This window comes from Cydia amplana, chromosome 8 (assembly GCF_948474715.1).
Source record: "Cydia amplana chromosome 8, ilCydAmpl1.1, whole genome shotgun sequence".
Lineage (NCBI taxonomy): Eukaryota > Metazoa > Arthropoda > Insecta > Lepidoptera > Tortricidae > Cydia > Cydia amplana.
The window spans coordinates 12857693-12877000 of NC_086076.1; the positions used below are offsets into that span (position 1 = coordinate 12857693).

Consider the following 19308-nt stretch of genomic DNA (forward strand, 5'->3'; position numbering starts at 1 on the left):
GGTTGTTTTTCAATATGAATGTTGTACTGGCACGTGCCAAGTCGGGAGCAAGCGCTTTTGCGATAATAGAGACAATGGCCTTTGTTTGAAAGATTACGGTTTGAAGCGAAAAGTTCACCTCAGAAGAGCCGTACTATACGAATGTCTTCGTGCTGAGCTCCCTTACTTTAAAATTGAGAAAAAGTTGTTTCCGCAAAGGTAACTATAGTTCTTTTTTTTAGCATTAGAAATAAGGTTGACATGTCTTTTTATTGAAAAACACGTTTTAAAAATAAATAATGGCAAATATGAATCTAATACAATCATTTATATTCTTCTGCTTTCATAAGTAATAGTTACTGATTTTTAAAAAGCGTTTTTCAATTAAAAGACATGTCAAGATCGCTTACCTTCTTTCTAATGCTAAAAAAAGGAACTATAGAGTTAGTGCATTACGCATGTGTGGTCTTGCCTTTATAGTAAAACCAACACACACACAACATCACACATCAGTTCGAACTTACGACTATTGACAATACCTATTTCTCATAACACAACTTATAGTTCCTACGAAAATGCTACACTACATTCTTATAGCCAAAATAATTTGGTCAAAGCGGTTATCTCTTATTTTTAACTTGCCATTACCTGAATGGCAAATAAATCCAGTCCCTGTTTAGTATATATATATATATATATTTGCCCACTTTGACTGTCTCTATCTATTTGATGCAAATTGATGCTGAGGTCTAAGTAAGTTAACCCCAACACATTGTCCAGTCGTCTTTCCTCGTTTGCAGCTTGACTACAATGCGGTATAAGTTGAGAGCTGGGCCGAGAGGCAGTCCCAAGCCTCTTACGATGTCGGCTCGCCGTGCTATGCTCAATGCATGTCCATCGAACTCCTAAAACACATCAAATATAAACTAGTGGCTCTGTGAGACCTCGCGAGCAGAGCTTACAACTGAATAAATGTATGGCAAAAATATTTATTAAAATATAGGTATAGTACATGTAATATAAACAAAAAATTAAAAACTACATAAAGCTACAAACAAAAATTAAATGAATACGCCTAACCCGCGCTTGATAAATAAAAAATACGGAATTTTTAATTTTTTCAAAATAAAAAAATAAAATAAAAACAACTATACGAAATTTAAGTATAAAAAAAATACAAAAAGTTATGTAGCAGTATACAATTACTGGGGATGGAACCAGGGACCTGCCGATGCAAACAAAAAAAAGCGAACGTTTGCAAAATACGCCATTATAGTTCTTACTAAAGCTGACGAAATTTAGCTACTCATTCTCAAGTAAAAACTAAATATTTAAATACCGCCAAAACCAGCGATACAAATTTTCTGAATTTTTGGTCATTTAATCTATAAACATATCTCAAAAGCAAAATGCCCGAGTCAAAACGTAGACCTTCGCTACGCTTCGGTCAATTAGTTATGACGGAATTCTTGGTATTTCAAGAAATACAAAAGTTATAGTGAAGAGGGAGTTGGAAGGGGCAGACTTCGGTGGACTTTCTCTGGTCAGATCGGGGAAATCCTGCAGAAAGGCCAGGTCAAGAGCACCCTAAACCAGCGAGCGTGTATGAGGAATGTTATGAAAGTAACAGAAGCGAAAGAGCTAGGTATGTCAGGATCGTAGTAAATGGAAATCCGTGTTCTCTGCCTACCCCTCCGGGAAATAGGCGTGATTATATGTATGTATGTACAAAAGTTATTACATAATACAAGCCACAATACAAGCCTTCTTGAGCTTACCGTGGGGCTTAGTCAATTTGTGTAAGAATGTCCCTATAATATTTATTATTTATTTATTTATTTATTATTTATTTATTTATTATTTATTTATTTATAATAATTAGCCTGAATAAATTTCTATTTTGAATTTCTTTACCTGTTCCTTTAGCAATGGAGCAGCTTCTGCAAAATTCTCCATAAAATAGTCGTAAACATCATCTGTTGTCCAATTAGTTATATCAGGTATCCTTGGATCAATCGGCACCTCCTCTGCAAGCTTAGATTCAGATCTGTCCAACTCATGGGGTTTCAGGAATGGTTCGACGGGAGGAGATCCTCGGATACTGTACTCTAGGCTGCTAGGAATGATGGCCGGGGATCCAACGACTGTGGGTCGTGACTCCAGGCAATTGTTGCACTCCCATTGGTCCCACGCTTTCTGACGCTCTGGGATGCGTGGCGTGTGGCAGAGCGCGTGATATGCGTCTGAACATATGCTGCATACTGTTAATATTCCCTGAAAAGTTTGAAAAAATTTAATATACAAAATTGGGATGTACTTAAGAAAAAAGTTACAACTTTTTAGTATATTCTAAAGGCATATTGGATCCTTTAACCCAGCGGTCGGCAACCTGCGGCCCGTGAACCTGTCACTTGCGGCCCGCGAGCCTCCCTGGCCATTTTGTATGTAATATTGACAAACGACAGTCTGATAAAGTCATAAATATTAACAAAGTACGGCCCGCGTCAACTTCGTTAACTACTATGTGGCCCTTGGCTGCTAAAAGGTTGCCGACCACTGCAGTTTAACCTGCAATTAGATATCATGAAAACTGGTGCCTTTGCCTGAACATATTAAAATTATTATAATCTTTATGAAACTTACAGCATCATTAGTCTCACAGCAAACCACACAGGTTTTGCAATGTGGACACTGCCAGGTATTATCAGGCCTAGGTTTCAATATGCCCGATCCTGAATGCAGGCAATTTAAGTGTGCCTTATTATTGCAGTCTCTGCATTCAATAAGCCTGTCATTGGACCCGCGAGATTTTTGAATGTGGCATACTGAACAAACTCCTCCAGAAGTCTCATGAGGTGTTGGTTCATCTTGCTCCAGTTCATCGCCACTTCCATCCAAAGACATTTGGCTTTCGGAGAATGGTGTGCCTTCCTTGTCCTTGCTTCCCTGTCCCGTAATAAGGAGACGTTTTTTAATAGTGCTCTTGTTAAGGGACCCTACAGGTCTTCCTCTTTTGCGTTTGCTAGGAACATTGTTGTCTGATGGGTCAAAAACTTTTTTGGCCATTTTTCGTCTTTCGCCTACACGGACGCCAGCATTTCTAGTCATGCTATGGCTCGGTCCGGTGCTGGAGGACCCGCCGCCGCGTTTTTTTGGCCGTCCCCGCATTCGTTGGGGTGATGATCGACATGAAGAATTTGCTGAGGATGTCATCTGGAAAAGAAAATAATTTCCAGATTATGTTATTACAAATTTGACAGATACTGACAAATTATATGTCAAATAAAAACATGAAAAAAAAATTTGTTCAACCAAAGAGTTTCTTATGCCTGCTATCAGGGGAAAGCGACATTTAGACTAGCAAAAACTTTTTTTTTTTTTTTTTTATCTAATTTTTATTGAGGCTTTGAACACTCTAGGTGAACATGTCAGCCTCATGGGTGCTTACATAGTTCCCTACTCAAGGGAGAGATCAATAAAGTGGTATACACTGATTGCTTTGTCAGATAAAGGCTCTGCCAACCAACAATTGATGTGTCCATTGTGCATGGAGCCCAAACTACCAAAAAATCTTTTTCTCAAGTCCGTGTTCCGGACGCACTCCAACAACACGTGATACACGTCATCAGTCTTCTGGCAGTCTAGACACAGTGGTGACGGTTTAACACCCATCGTACACAGAAACTTGTTTGTAGGAATGTGTCCGGACCGGACTCGGAAAGCCGAGACTAACACTTTTCTAGCAAGGTTGGCAGAATCAAACCAGGGTATCCACAAGGGCCTAGCTTGGATTGTTCTGTACCAGATTCCTACACCCCTTGATAAAGCTTTTTCTCCGAAATGGTATTCCCATTTTTGTAAACATCTTTTTTTAATTCTGGGAATTACTTCACTCGAATATGGTATAGAATCTACTACAGAGCCATCCATTACAGCGGTTTTGGCAAGCTTATCTACTGCCTCGTTTCCTGCCAACCCTACGTGGGAAGGAACCCACTGTATTTTGACAACCTTTTCATCACAAATAAACTCATGAATCAACTGGAGAGCTTCATATGCGACAGGCATGCCTCTTTGTCCATAAACACAACTATTAAGGTGTTGAAGTGCACTCTTTGAGTCAGATAATATTACACCTGGAGCATTATCAGCTAGATTCTTTGCATAACACAAAGCTTCTTTAATAGCTACAAGTTCAGCTCGCATAACGCACGCGTTATCATGCAGCTTCCACATGAGTGAAACATTGCACTGAGGATCAAACAGAGCTGCTCCAACACCTTGTACACTCTTCGAACCATCAGTGTATAATTTATAAAATTGGATATACTGCTCAGTAAGCACTCTCAATGTAGAATTTCTCAACGCCTCATTCTGTTGATGCCGCTTAGGGACATCAATATATTCAATGCTATCCAATATACATGACCTGGTGTCGACTGAGGACACCCAAGTGTTCAAAGAGTACATATCCAATTTGTCACAGTGATGCACAGGTAAATCTTTCCATTCATCATAAATGTTAGCTAACAAAGGAAAATTTTTATCAGAAAATAGATTACGCTTAGCCAAAATGCTCTGTAACGCGGAAACAATGGGGCTGTTTGATCTTGATCTTACTCTTAGTAAAAATCTACAACCCAGCCAATAACGACGCACAACCAGAGGAGGAATGGAGAGTTCACTTTCCATAGCTATAACAGGAGTGCTGCGTATGAAGCCTCCGCACACACGCAGAGCTCTATTTTGTAAAATATCTAATTTCTTTAAATGAGAAATAGCACAACTTCCATAAATAAAACTACCATAGTCCAGGCGACTTCTTAAGAGAGATATATAGAGGCGCCTGAGATGTTTAGGATGAACTCCCCAAGACCTTCCCGCTAGAACCTTTAAAATATTAATATGTTTGTAATTTCTTTCACACAGCTCTTTTATATGGAGCCCCCATATCAAGGATGAATCCAACCATAATCCTAAATACTTAACTCTACGAACCACCTCGAGAGACTTGCCACTAACAACTATATTAACATTAACATCTTTTCGTGATCTTTTAAAAACACATACTTTTGATTTATTCTCGGACAGATACAAGCCAACTCTCTCTAGACATCCAATCAAACAGTCAATAGAGAGTTGAAGATCACTAACTGTATCTGAAGTGCGCCCTCTTTCCACAGTTTTATACAACACGAAATCATCGGCATATTGTGAGATACAAACATTATTAATACTATTACCTATTTCCAAGGTTGCGATATTAAATAAAAGAGGAGAAATGGGATCTCCTTGGGCTAATCCTCGGTGTGTATGTCTAATTAAAGGGTTACCTCCACCATTCAGAATAATTCTACAACGCCTATTAGAAAGGAAATTCCATAGATATTTACATATCTTATTACCTATGCTTATGTTTTGTAAAATGTTGATTAATGAGCTAATATTTATGTTCTTATATGCATTATCGATGTCAAGGAAACAAGCCACAGTAGGTTGTTTTTTACCAAATCCTTGCTGAATATCAGATGTAAGTAAAGCTAAATTATCCAAACAAGACTGACAACGTCTGAAGCCAGTCGATGAGCTGGGAAGGAGACCCCGACTTTCCACAAACCATTCAATTCTCTTCATAAGAATCAAGTGTAGAATTTTACATGGACAAGACATTAAAGAAATCGGACGTAAAGAAGATGGTAAGCCGGGGTCCCTCCCCGGCTTAAGTATAGGAACTATTTGGACATCTCTCCACTGATCCGGAACAACCCCGGTCTGAATTATCAGATTAAATATTTTTAACAGCATTAATTTACCATTGTTTGAAAGATTAAAAATCATAGAGTAAGATATATTATCAACTCCTGGAGAAGTATCCTTCTTTTTTAAACAATTAAGTAATTCAGGGAGAGTAATTGGGATTTCTAACACAGAAGATTGTACACTAAAAAAGGACGGGTCCGGTTCAGCAACACTATCCGGGGTCAACGAGTGAAGCAGACTCCTGGCGTTGTCGGGATCAACTCCAGCACGCCCTCCCGAGGTTCCCTTCATCCATCTCATTTTCCTCCACATGATAGTAGCTGATGACTCATGGTCAATACTCGTACAGAAATCTTTCCACGCTTTCGAGCTAGCCCTTTTTATTAGTTCATTTGCTTTTGACACCCTGGTTTGCCAGCAAGAAAGGTTTGATGGAGTAGGATTACGTCGCACCTTTGCCAGGGCTAGACGTCTTTCTGCTACAGCTTTGGATATTTCTGAATTCCAATAATGTTTAGGTCGAAATTTTGATGCAGGGTCTTCACTTGTTTTGATCCAGGGGATGTGTTTATCAGCTAATGATTGGATGTTTTTCATAAATATATCATAACTAGTTTGAACGTCCACGTCATCACTCACTGAAACATCAAACACTGTATCTGCTTCTTTATTGTACTCTGCCCAGTTAGCCTCTTTATAATTCCTCTTCTTGGTAAACATTTTAGATCGAATATAACCACAGTTCATTTTTACTATCACATGGTCACTACCTAAATTTTCATTACAAGCCTGCCAGCTAACATTGGTAGCAATGTCCGTTGAAGCGAATGAGATGTCAGGTGAAGATGTCTGCAGGCTGCCATTAACCCATTTAATGCGTGTGTGTGAACCATCGTTTAGACACACGAAATCATTTTCAAACATAGCCTTGTACACCGCCTCTCCTCTCCGACCGGATTTACATGACCATAGGGCGTGATGAGCATTCATATCACCTAATATTAGACACTCTAATTTAACAGAACTGAAGATTGAGTCCCAATCATGCTGATTAGTGGTTACGGAGGGAGGGCAATATATCGATATAATATGTTTAAGGCCAGGAATATTAAATATTTCTATAATCATAACTTGCATTTGAGAATTAGTCACATTGTAAGGTCTATGTGAAAATTTTATTGATCTGTGTATGATGGCGCACAGGCCACCATAAGAATCGGACCTGTCTGCTCTTACTACGTTATATCCATTAAATTTAAGAGTAGTTTCAGTAGACAGCCAAGTCTCACTCACAAATGCCATATGGATTTTATCTTGTAGTAATAATAGTTCAAAGTTTCGAGCTTTAGGTTTTAAACTGTTTGCATTCCATTGGTAGATACTTATCAAATCCTTTTTTATTGTGTTACTGTCCATTATTGTAATTTCCAAATAGCTTTAACAACATCTCCATAGTAAAATATTTCTGAACAAAATTCTTAACCTCACTCCAGATAAATTCCATAAATACCTTAATTTTATTTTCAAGATCTCCCTCGCATGACATTGCTTCCTTTATCTTGTCTAAAAACCTATCTATTAAGGACTTTCTTTCTTGACGAGTTCTTCGAGATTGCTGAACGGGGACTACTTCAATTGGAGGACCTGGAGGACGGGTACTTTCTGTTTCGGATGATTCATCGGCACTCATATTATGTTTCTTTCTTCTCCTCGATTCTCGGCGCCTTTTGTCACTTTGCTTTTTATTTTTGCTTGCCATATTTTTAGTTTGAGGTTCACTTTCTTCTAATTCGCTTTCAGGATGCTGTTCTTGGGTATTAAAATTACTAACTGAAGCTCCAACACATATATCTCTATAAGCAGGCTTCGAGGTTTCCCCGGTTGACAATACTGGAGGATTCGGATTCAGTAGCAGAGTTTCTCTCGCCTGGAAGCCACTGCTTACATCAATATTCTGTTTTTTTTCGTCATTAATTTTCTTTAATGCTACTTTATATGTGCAATTATTTTGCCCCATGAATATGCGAATGGATCTCTCTTTTAGAAACGCGGGACATAAACTTTTCATCAAGGATAAATGGTTCCCTTTGCAGTTCACGCATTGGAATTTCTTTGTTTCACAATTTTCATGTTTTTCTCCGCATTTAGGACAGATTTGTACCTTGGATGGACAAAAATTACTGACATGGCCAAATCGCCAACATTTCGAACATTGCGTGACTGGGTACTTATACGTTCTACCGCCATACGACATCCATACGCCTTTACATAATTGGGCATGATTGACCCTCGAAAACAAATACGTACGGTTTCACACTTTACCCACTTACCCTGCTCATCTCTTTTGTTTAAACGTTTGACGGATAAAATCTCTGTATCTGTATCACACACAAAAATTTCTTTTAGGTCCTTTTCATCAACATCAAAATCTATATCTCTGACTACCCCGTAACAGAATGGCAACTCGTTAGTATTTCTACAAATCCACTCATATTTCTTCACAACTTCACTGTCCAAGAAACTGTTTGCGTTAGTATTGGTATTAAATCTGATCAGTAATTTGAAAGGACTCCTATATTTTACTCTTAAGACGCCCTGCACATTATGACTCAACAATATCTTTGCAAATCCCAATTGTTTTGGAAGAACGTTTTTGGAGCTAACTGAAACCTCATAGATAATTTCGTCAAAATCGTCAGACTTCGGTAGAGGACTAGTCGAAGGGGGGGAGGGACGTACATCTCTACGTTTATGCCTATTTACGACCGTAAACCCATCATCATCAACAGCTTCCTCCCCCTCTAACCGTCGCTTATCGCCTCGTTGCTCGTCTAGCTCGGGCTCCGCGACGCGTTGTTTACCGACATTCATATCTCCGTCATCCCATTGCAAGTCCATTGCACCTTCTTCTTGAGGAGAGGAGCCCTCGGAGCCCATGATAACCTTCCTAATTGATTCTGGGGACATCTCGGGACCCGAGGCCGGCTGCGGGGCCGACTCCTCACCCGAATCACTCATAATCACAAATTGAGGGTAGATCGACAAAACCACTTATTTGTGTTTACTCGAAGAAACTAATAATTAACTTAGTTTTCCACGTATTATCACTACTAAAGTCATTATAATCAGTTTAAACACACTCCAAATTATAATCCTCTCAGCAAAACACAAAAAATCGGTATTACAAAAATGTAAACAAAGGAACGCGTCTTAACGTAACCGTTGCGCACGCCAGACTGAGCAAAAACTTGCATGCAATTTTCATTACATTGCGGTATCTGATCCAACTTTTGAATATAATTAATGTTTGTAGTCGGCAATGAATGTTATGGAATGGCAAATTATAAATATTGTAGTGATTTCAGACTATGCAGATAAATCCAAGGTTTAATATAAATTGAAACTGCCACCAATGTACGATAGGTAATCTACAAAGATTTTTCAAAATGATGAAACCTTACATACATTTGTTCAGTTTTAAGTTACGCTTGCGAGTAGTTTTAAACTTTAAATTATTTGTTATGTTGATATAATATGAAGTCCGTTGTTGTTATGGGTCATCACAAGTAGAAACATTAAAATATAACACATCACACACCTTAGTATTTGACTCAACATTGTAGTCAAACTTAAAGCTGTCGGAACTGTCACCATCATGATCGGCAGGGCCCAATGCCAAGTTTCCGTTTGGTAGCTTCACAAGACTACCCGAAGACAACTCTTTATTTACAATGGTCTCCAACTGTTTTTTGGAGTATTTAGATTCTTGGGAAGCAGCCTCTTGTACAAGTTCATCAAATGCAATCCCATTCTCGAGGTAGCTCTGATCTTGATAGATTAGCGTGGCTATTGCCGAGGTAATAATTCGTCGTTCACTTGTTGCTATTGCTGATGCCATTTCTAGAATCAAAGTAATAATAACAAGAAAGTAAACACAATTAAGTAACTTGTAGTATTTTATGTGATAAATTGATAATACTTACATAAGTTGTGTACAAAATGAATAATTCAGTTTACATGTTAATAGTTATCTTAATTTTTTTTTTCAATCGAAGAAAAACATAAGTAAAATCCTTACTGTTGTTTTGGCTTGATTTCCTTCGCCACTTTGCAGCGTTTCTGTAGCTCTCATTATCTTTATAATCAACTTTGTAAATACTCTTCTCCTTGAGGCAACGTTTAAGATCTGCTTTAGTGTATTTGGGGGCAACTTTGTAGCACTTTAACATAAACTTGCAAATTCGGTTGATGTCTGGCCTCGATTTTCTTGAACGCAAATGGTCTATCGCCGACAAAATTTCTTTTTTATACTTTATCTCTGACATTTCTGGAATAAGTAATATTAATGTGAACGAGGTGTAGCTTTGTACGAATTATATATCAGTTTATTTAAGTACGTAGTTATTTAGCTGGAGTAATTTACCTGAGAAAAATCATGCCGGTGAGTTAAAATCACACAGCTTCTTTATGATAACGCCACTTTAGGACTAATGTTAACCAATAGGGCTTTATATTTATAAGCTCAGTTTTTAAAGTGCGCTGGGTTGATATTAATAAAAATAAATAAATTAAAAGCACTCCGCGACCAAAACTGACGAAAAATTTTGGTATTGCGAAAAAGTTATATTAAGCCGTGTCCAGACGAGCTGGGAAATCGACCGATTTGAGTAGGGAAATAATTGGCGCCAATCTTTAAGATTTATGGTGGTATTTTGAGAACTCTAAGTTAAAAAAATGCTACAAAACGAAAATACTTGCGTCACAAATGGGTATTCTTGCGTCCGCACTCCATTTTATCGTTAATATCGGTCGTAATGGGCGGTCGAATTCGGCGAGCCAAATTGCGTTTGCGTCCGCACGTCCTGATTTGATCGGACAATTTCATCAGATTGGCGAAAAATTGTCTCATCTGGACACAGCTTTATTTTATTTTTTTACAATTAAGGCCTGGATGCGAGTTTTTTAAGCCAGAAACTATAGTTTGGTGACAAAGCCATAACAGACTACCGCACCGCACCGCGCCCTTGGTATAAATCGATAAGCCCCCTCCACACTCGTTTAAAAATCTATGTCAACTCTATTTTTTTCCTCCATCTGGACAGGCTAAAGCCGTGTCGACTCCGTCAACTGTTAAAAAAAAACAGTCAGCTGTCAAGTGTCAATGTCAACAATAAATCCGAACTTTATCAGAACAGAGTGAAAAAAGTTTATATTTTGTTATATTCATTAAGGTGTTATTTATTTGATATGTAATAAACATATCTAATTATCAATATGTCCACAATCATGTCGAGTGCTCTTCGTGTGACATACAGTAAAGCAATTGTCTTCCGCGCAGTGTATTATTCGTCTCAGCCCGAACACGCGAGTAAAACTATTAACAAAGTTGTAAACGTTGCCATAATTGGTGCCCCTAACTCTGGGAAGAGTACTCTAATCAACAACATTGTCGAGAGGAAGGTATGTCGCTTAGAATACTTTTAATTTGTAACATAACCTCAAAAATATTTTTAATGATTAACCAATAACCATCTACCAATTTAATTTCATAAGTGTTTGTCATTTTGTAGATATGCGCAGCTTCAAATAAAGTCCACACTACCACAAAGTTAGTAAGGGCAATGTGTTTTCAAAATGACACTCAAATTATTTTTCTTGACACACCAGGGGTTGCTACTGAAAAGGAACAGAAAAGGTAAATATTTAAAACATTTATTTCTACTTTCAAGAGTAGTTTCCGTAATACACAATCAAAGCAATCCAATCTCTTACAAGTAAAATTCAATCTGTGAATCTCTAATACTTCTGTCATAAGTTACCCCTTGAGTAAGTTAGGTTTGAAGATGATACTTTCTTCTCACTTATACATAAATTAACTAGGCTTACACTTAAACTGACCATATTAAAATCAAACTGCACCTAAAATTAACTAGTTATGTTTATTAATAATAATTCATATTACAAACAAAAAAGCAAGTAAATTAAACCTAAAATTTTGATAATATTAAAATACAAATGTCAATAAAGCATGGCATTATGTGGTGAAATGTATATGGTCCGTAATAAAATAAATCAAATACCATCTGTAACCATTTAAAACCCTATGCCACAGAATAAATAATAGTACTAAGTACAGAAGACTCACTCTCTAACAAAACGCGTCTGTTACGATCAGCACAGATATGGCCGCTAGGTGGCGACAGCGCCACGCGCGGCTTATGGCTTTCCCCAAAATTGGGGCCGAACGGATGTACTTTTAGCTACCTGTAGCAAAGCGACGAAATCGCGGAGTGAGACACGCCTGCCTATGCCAAAAAATATGTAAACCATAATTTTTTTAAATTTTTTTTTCAGATACAAGCTGCCTGAGTCTATGATAAATGCTTGTCACAAAAGCCTAAGATGTGCAGATGTGATAGGTGTGGTACATGACATCTCCAACAAGTGGACCAAAGACAATCTGCACTCGGATGTACTCAACATGCTGCATAGTGTGCAAAACATACCTAGTTTCCTAATCATCAATAAAGTAAGTACATAAAAGGAGATAATGTAGGGAAATTAATGTAGGGAAAAGGATCCCATAAAAAAAAACTGTCATTATAATTTGAACTTTCTGCATGTCTAAATGACAAATTTTATAGAAATTTTAGATACTGTTTCCAAAACTATGTAAACTACTAAAAGTATGATTATGGTGGTGTGGTGTTATTTAAAGCATCTGTAAATTAAAATTGTTTTAAAATTGTTTGTCTTCAGCAGTTTGCATTTTTTTGTGTTTGTTAGAAAGATTATCAGATTTTATGAGAGAAATTTTAAGTTTTATGAAGTATGGCTCATATGGTAAGGGTGTAATATTTTAATTTAATCCCACCATTAATGGACTTCCGGTGGCGCAACTGTCAAGTGATAACCGCTATAAGTGTCGTGCAGTGATTTTAATAAAAAACCCAGTGAAAAACCAACTATTGAAATACAAAAACACAAGACACGTTAAAAGTGCAGCCTAACGTCTGTGATCTGCTAAAAAACTCGCTGAAAAAGTGACGATTAAAGTAAAAACAGCGTCAAAAGTATCCCTGCAAACCATATATAACTATAAATATAAACACAACATAACCTAAAACCTAGCGACATTACAAGCACTTCCGCTCAGTGACAGTGACGTCTAGTACGGGGTTGCTAGTAGAAAGAAGCCCAAATACCCCAAACAAGGGATACCAACCTTTAAACAGTAATACCAGGGAAAAATATTTCTACCAATTTAGTAGAATTACTTTAAACGATAAACAATGGAAACAATTCTTAAAAAAATGGAAGAAAACATGACTGCATTGAGAAAGGACTTTGAAAGACATACAAATTCTATAACAGAAAATGTCAAGACAAGTTTAGCATCAACTATAGAAGAAAAATTAGCTCCATTAGTAGGAGAGAATTTAAAATTGAAAAGTGAAGTGAAAACAATCAATACGAAAGTTCGTAACTTGGAAAGGGAGGTGAGGAAAAACAACTTGATAATCCACGGTGTAGAAGAGGCCGAGCATAACCACACGGAATTAATGGAACTGGTACTGAGCACCCTGAGCACTGTAGCCGAGGATGGAGATATAGAACCGTTTGATAAGTGGGAAATATGCGAAGCTCGCAGACTAGGAATTAAGAAGGATAACAAACGTAGACCAATATTAGTAAAATTTACTCTAGCATGGAGGAAAAGGCAAGTATTACAGAACAACAAAAGACTACCAACAAATATCTACGTGTCAGAAGACTATCCTAAAGACGTAATCGAAATAAGAAAAGACCTCAATATCAAGAAAAAAGAAGAAATCAAGAATGGAAAAATTGCTATGATCAAGTATGATAAACTGATAGTTAAGGAAAAACCTAGCCAAGGAAAAAATAATGAAAAAAGGAAACGTTCACCAACCAACTCTCCGACACTCAATAGCAATAAGCAGGAGGAACGCCCACTAGCCCCTTCTAAGATGAACAAAACAAATGAATATGAGTTCACGAACCGCTCTAGATCGGATTCTCAAGCATCCACATCCACCAAGGGAATGGCCCAATAGCAATCAAAGAAAACAAAAACCCACCGGAAACAGAAACAAAAACAACTAAAAACTAAAACAACTATAAACACAACAGTCCCCAAGCCGACTGGTCATCGTGGGGAGTCAGACCACAACCCTCCACCACTAAACAAAAATACTAACAAAAATACTAAACAAAAATACTAATAAAATTAATCAAAGTAAACGCAAGCAAAAACAAGGAATATCAGAAAAGAACTCTCTAGTTACCCGATCGGACAACATTACAAAATTGAAACCAGAGCAAAAATGTACTTCGCAACCCTTAATATTAGATGACATAGCGCAGTTAGCTGGCCGTACCTGGAGCAGAGTGGCATTAGATCGGAGAGAGTGGAAAAGGTTGGAGGAGGCCTTTGCCGAAGGGCAAGCAGACAAAGAATACAAAAGATGGGAGATAATAGAGAGATAAAGTGCAACTATTCTCTGTTCTGTAAATAAAGGCTATTTTATTTTTATTTTTATTTTAATTTAATAAGTATTTTTTCTGCACTCACTCACTTTCACTTTGAAATGTATGCGATTTGCCTGAATTAGGGCAGGGCTTAGGGTTTAATTTACTAATCTTCCAAATTGTAGATAATAAAATGTTTTTTTTTTTTGTAATTGTCAGATAGACAGATTGGAATCAAAAAGGCAGCTGTTATCTGTGATAAGGAATTTGACCAATGGAATGATTGCTGGGAACCCTGTGCAAGACCCTGAAGCTGATAGCAGAAAGAAGAAAAGAGATAGGGGTTATAGCAACTTCTCAGACATTTTCTTGGTATCAGCTTTAAACGGAGATGGAGTGAAAGACATAAAGGTAATATTGATATTAGATAATTAGTAGTCATTTAATGTTATATTGTATATTAGGTTCCTTTATAATCGTCTTTATAAGTTTTTTTTTTAAATATTAAGACAACACACCTGGTCATCTATGAAAACACACTAACACCTCTTATTTTTGTACTAAATGCTCTAATTACCAGATTACTTTTGCAATGTGAATGCCAATAATGCCTTAAGTAGAGTCCAGACGAGCTGGGCAAATCAACCTATTTGATCAGGAAAATAATTGGCTTCAATCTCATCTAGCGTCCACACGTACACAATTTAATCACCAATTTTAAAACCCCGGCTTCTAACTACGAAAATTGGCATTTTTGTGTCCGCACCTGCTGATTTGATCGGGGAATCGAATTGCCGTTTGCGTCCGCACGGCCTGATTCGATCGGACAATTTCATCAGATTGGCGAAAAATTGTTTCGTCTGGACCTCACTTATGTTTTATGTCTTTACAGAGTTTACGGCTTGTCATAAACATCGTCACATGATGAATGCAATAAAATACTTGAATATGGAATTATAGTGATACAAGTTCACTATAATTCCATTCTATAAAAAACCTTTGTAATATTTCAGGATTATCTCATCAGCAACGCCAAGCCGGCTTCCCTGCACTACTCTGCAGAAGAGTGGACTGACCAAACACCAGAATCGTTAATTGAAGAAGCAGTGCGGGCCAAGTTTCTAGATTTCCTGGCTCAGGAGCTGCCTTATAACCTCAAAATTGAGCTAGAATATTACGAGGACCTTGAAGATAAAATTATCTGTTCTGTAGCCGTAGAATGCCCTTCCGACAGAATAGCTAGGCTTATATCTGGAGCTGGTGGGGGCAGGCTTCAACAAATCAAATCACAAACTAGGAATGACTTGGTAGATCTTTTTAAGAAACCTGTTGTTATTAGCATTCAATTGAAAGTTAAACCTAAACCATAAAATTACTTGTGATTATAATAAATGTGTAAATATTTCTTTTTTGTTTTACTAAACATTCAGCTGAATCTCGGAATCAAACTTGCAATTATAGTCGGCAAACGTATTCCGTCAGTAGATAAGTAGAAAAAGCGGCCAAGTGAGAGTCGGACTCGCCCATGAAGGGTTCCGTATTTAGGCGATTTATGACGTATTAAAAAAAAACTACTTGCTAGATCTCGTTCAAACCAATTTTCGGTGGAAGTTTACATGGTAATGTACATCATATATTTTTTTTAGTTTTATCATTCTCTTATTTTAGAAGTTAGGGGGGGGGGGGGGGGGGACACACATTTTACCACTTTGGAAGTGTCTCTCGCGCAAACTATTCAGTTTAGAAAAAAATGATATTAGAAACCTCAATATCATTTTTGAAGACCTATCCATAGATACCCCACACGTATGGGTTTGATGAAAAAAAAATTTTTGAGTTTCAATTCGAAGTATGGGGAACCCCAAAAATTTATTGTTTTTTTCTATTTTTGTGTGAAAATCTTAATGCGGTTCACAGAATACATCTACTTCCCAAGTTTCAACAGTATAGTTCTTATAGTTTCGGAGAAAAGTGGCTGTGACAGACAGACAGACATGACGAATCTATAAGGGTTCCGTTTTTTGCCATTTGGCTACGGAACCCTATATATAAATTGGTTTGCCAGACTAGAAACAAAGAAGGTGCAGTAAGTACAATGCCATCTATTTCAGTTGTCAACTAGAGAGCACTATATTTCTTACGCTTTACATCTCTTTTACAGTAAAGAACTCTTTGTCATTATTATACAATGAAAACCGCATCAAAATCGGTTCAGCCAAATGCGAGATAATCGCAGACTAACATTCATACATTACGGGTCAGACTGACTCCTTCTATTTAGGGTTCCGTACCTAAAGGGTAAAAAACGGGACACTATTACTAAGACTTCGCTGTCCGTCCGTCCGTCCGTCTGTCACCAGGCTGTATCTCATGAACCGCGATAGCTATACAGTTGAAATTTTCACAAAAGATGTATCTCTCTGTTGCCGCTATAACAACAAATACTAAAAATAAAATAAAATAAATATTTAAGGGGGGCTCCCATACAATTGTATGCTCATTTAAACCATATTTAAACCAATCATTACGGGTGCCTAAGTTAGATGATCACATTAGTCCTCTTTACACAAAAACTTGCATCATCCTAGAAAGCTCTTAGACATAGAAACAGTTATCTATGGACTTTTAACGTACTACGTCAAACATGACATGTTTTGTGAGAGCTATACATTTTCAGATAAATATTATGAAGATCACATTATAATATATATTTTTACTATCAGAAGACTAATTTAAAATGAAATGTAAAAACTGTAAAATTCTTGACCGCCTTTGCGTGGCGCCAGCCTGCTGTTGGGTCGTAAATCTGCATACGGGTACCCTAATCATTGCCTATATCGTCATTATACCCCTAATCAGTATCACTGTGGCTTTCCTAGTGTTTACATTCGAGTACGAGAAGAAACTATTCTCAAGGTTCGAAGCCGGAGTCCTGTACTTCATTTTCTTGTTAATGGCGATTATGAGTGCGCTCCTGCTCGTCGGAGTCTATATGCGTTCGCGGTGCCTGCTTGCGACCTACGCCTGGCACATGATAGTTCACATAATCATTATGGTGATATTTTTCATTTATGGCATAATACGTTTCACATCGCGGGATATTGTAACCGGTGGTTTGTTACTAATGTGTATATTTTTATTAGCTCTTTTATATTTAACGGCTTGTTATCATTTTTTTCTTGTTGTGAATTCTTATAGAATGAAATTTGCAGTGGCAAATGTTTGAACATTGGTTTAAGTATCTGTAACACCCTTTTTTATTTTTTTTCCTGTCCATTGAGCTCTATCGATGGTCTAGAAACTTTAGAACCTTAGCCACATTTTTTTAAAGTAGGTAAGTAAGTAGGTATCTAGGTCGCATTCTTTTACTTTAAATTAGGACCGTCTATATTTGTCTTACGCTAGTACTAACACCCAACAGAAAGGGATGAGTATAATTTTCCTGGTTCTTACTTATCTTACTGACTGACAAGTTGTGTTTGCCAGAATATATTAAAATAAATACCTACTTATGTAAATAAATATTTTCTACTCCAGCACTTAAATGTGTCAATTAAATGACTGACAGTGATATCTAAAGCAATGTCATTTGAATGATTTGTCTATAGGCTCATAAGATGACTGCTAGCAGTCATCTTATGAGTATAATACAACTGCTTTATTTTTTTTAAAGATACAAGTTCCGATCATCTTGATTGAAAGAGGTATGTTTTCATTTACAATAATAACTCTTTTTTTTTTTAAATAATAACTCAATTTTTTTTAAATAATAACTCTTTTTTTTTAATAATAACTCTTTTTTTTAAATAATAACTGCTGCTGCAGCTGTCATAGAAAAAGTAATGTATGCAACAGCTCATAATTGGTTCTTAAAATTCTCGGGTCTTTTTTTACAAAACTCGACTACGTCTCGTTTTGTAACTTCGACCCTTGAATTTTAAGAACCCTTATTATATCACTGTTGCATAAACTACTATTATAGGATATTATTACCTACACAAATTACTAAGCCCCACAGTAAGCTCAAGAAGGCGCTTGTGTTGCGAGTATTTAGACATCGATAGGTATATTTATTTTTATTTTATTTATTTAAGGTTCACCAACAATTGTTGACATCGATACATTAAAAAAGTACTAGCTATTACATATAAGGAGTGGTGTCACAATCAGTTACAGGTAAACACCGCATGCAAAACATATATAAGTAAACAACTATAAAAATACTTAAATTTAAACTTATTATCTAATTATTTATTTTTTAACAAATATTTTCTGACAAATGTTATAAATCTATATTGTGGGTCAAAGTGCATATCCGCCTTGTCACAGCAACCATTAGCAATTTTACATAACCTGCATATTGGAGAGTTAGTGCCTGAGACTGATCTTCTAAGCGGGGCGTAAAGAGGGGTGATAGCATTACGGGGGAAACGAGATGGAGCACGAAAATTCAACAATGTCAGTAGTTGTGGACAATCTATTTTGTGGTTCACTAACTTGTACAAAAAAGTTGCATCTAAGAGCGTCCGTCGGTCTTCTAGGGAATCCATCTTGAAATATTGCAGTTTCCGTTGATAGGATATTGATCTTTTAGCCATAACACGTGCCTGAAAAGCTAAGTGACGAGTGAACCTTTTTTGAATACGCTCTAACCGTAGTGAGTGAGTAGCATAATGCGGCCGCCAGACAACGCTGCAATATTCCATAATACTCCTCACCAGACTATTATATAGTAACATTTTGGTTGCGCTGCGCCTAAATGATCTAGTGTTTCTTATGACAAAGCCCAAAGTCTTAGATGCCCTCTTGACAATATTTTCTATGTGGGGGATAAACGTTAACTTGTTGTCAAAAAGAACTCCAAGATCGCGAGTGTTCTCAACTTCGTTCAGTTTCCATCCGTCTATATGGTAGTCTGACTGTATTACATTTTGTTTTCGGGTGAATTTCATATGGATGCATTTTTTTATATTAACGTGCATACGGTTATGCTTACACCAGCCACTCAGTCTTATAATATCGCTCTGAAGTAAGGTGATATCCTCAGTTGTGTTAATAACGCGTGCGAACTTAAGG

General features: G+C 37.0%; 2 protein-coding genes across 2 annotated transcripts; one reads left to right on the forward strand and one right to left on the reverse strand.

Annotated features, from left to right (window-relative positions):
* Nucleotides 1–731: 731 nt before the first annotated feature.
* LOC134650078 (histone-lysine N-methyltransferase 2D-like) lies at nt 732–10273 on the reverse strand. Its single transcript, XM_063504904.1, has 6 exons — nt 10163–10273; nt 9818–10066; nt 9338–9639; nt 2623–3192; nt 1894–2253; nt 732–884 (listed from the first exon to the last, which is right to left on the reverse strand). The coding sequence occupies exons 2-6, from the start codon at nt 10062–10064 to the stop codon at nt 738–740; spliced, it is 1626 nt and encodes a 541-aa protein (XP_063360974.1). The 5' UTR covers nt 10065–10066; nt 10163–10273; the 3' UTR covers nt 732–737.
* Nucleotides 10274–10972: 699 nt separating this feature from the next.
* On the forward strand, nt 10973–15636 carry LOC134650079 (GTPase Era, mitochondrial). Its single transcript, XM_063504905.1, has 5 exons — nt 10973–11199; nt 11310–11434; nt 12094–12268; nt 14452–14643; nt 15246–15636. Exons 1-5 carry the CDS (start codon nt 11014–11016, stop codon nt 15600–15602), a joined length of 1035 nt encoding a protein of 344 aa, XP_063360975.1. The 5' UTR covers nt 10973–11013; the 3' UTR covers nt 15603–15636.
* The last annotated feature ends 3672 nt before the right edge of the window (nt 15637–19308 follow it).

Bases quoted from the DNA above. Each gene is read 5' to 3' on its own strand.
- LOC134650078 (XM_063504904.1), bottom strand. From the start codon at position 10,064: ATGTCAGAGATAAAGTATAAAAAAGAAATTTTGTCGGCGATAGACCAT. The intron at 3,193-9,337 runs GTGTGTGATGTG...TTTCTTTTCCAG, and splicing joins ATGTTGAGTCAAATACTAAG to ATGACATCCTCAGCAAATTC. The intron at 885-1,893 runs GTAAAGAAATTC...GATGTGTTTTAG, and splicing joins CTCCATTGCTAAAGGAACAG to GAGTTCGATGGACATGCATT.
- LOC134650079 (XM_063504905.1), top strand. From the start codon at position 11,014: ATGTCCACAATCATGTCGAGTGCTCTTCGTGTGACATACAGTAAAGCA. The intron at 11,200-11,309 runs GTATGTCGCTTA...GTCATTTTGTAG, and splicing joins ACAACATTGTCGAGAGGAAG to ATATGCGCAGCTTCAAATAA. The intron at 11,435-12,093 runs GTAAATATTTAA...TTTTTTTTTCAG, and splicing joins ACTGAAAAGGAACAGAAAAG to ATACAAGCTGCCTGAGTCTA.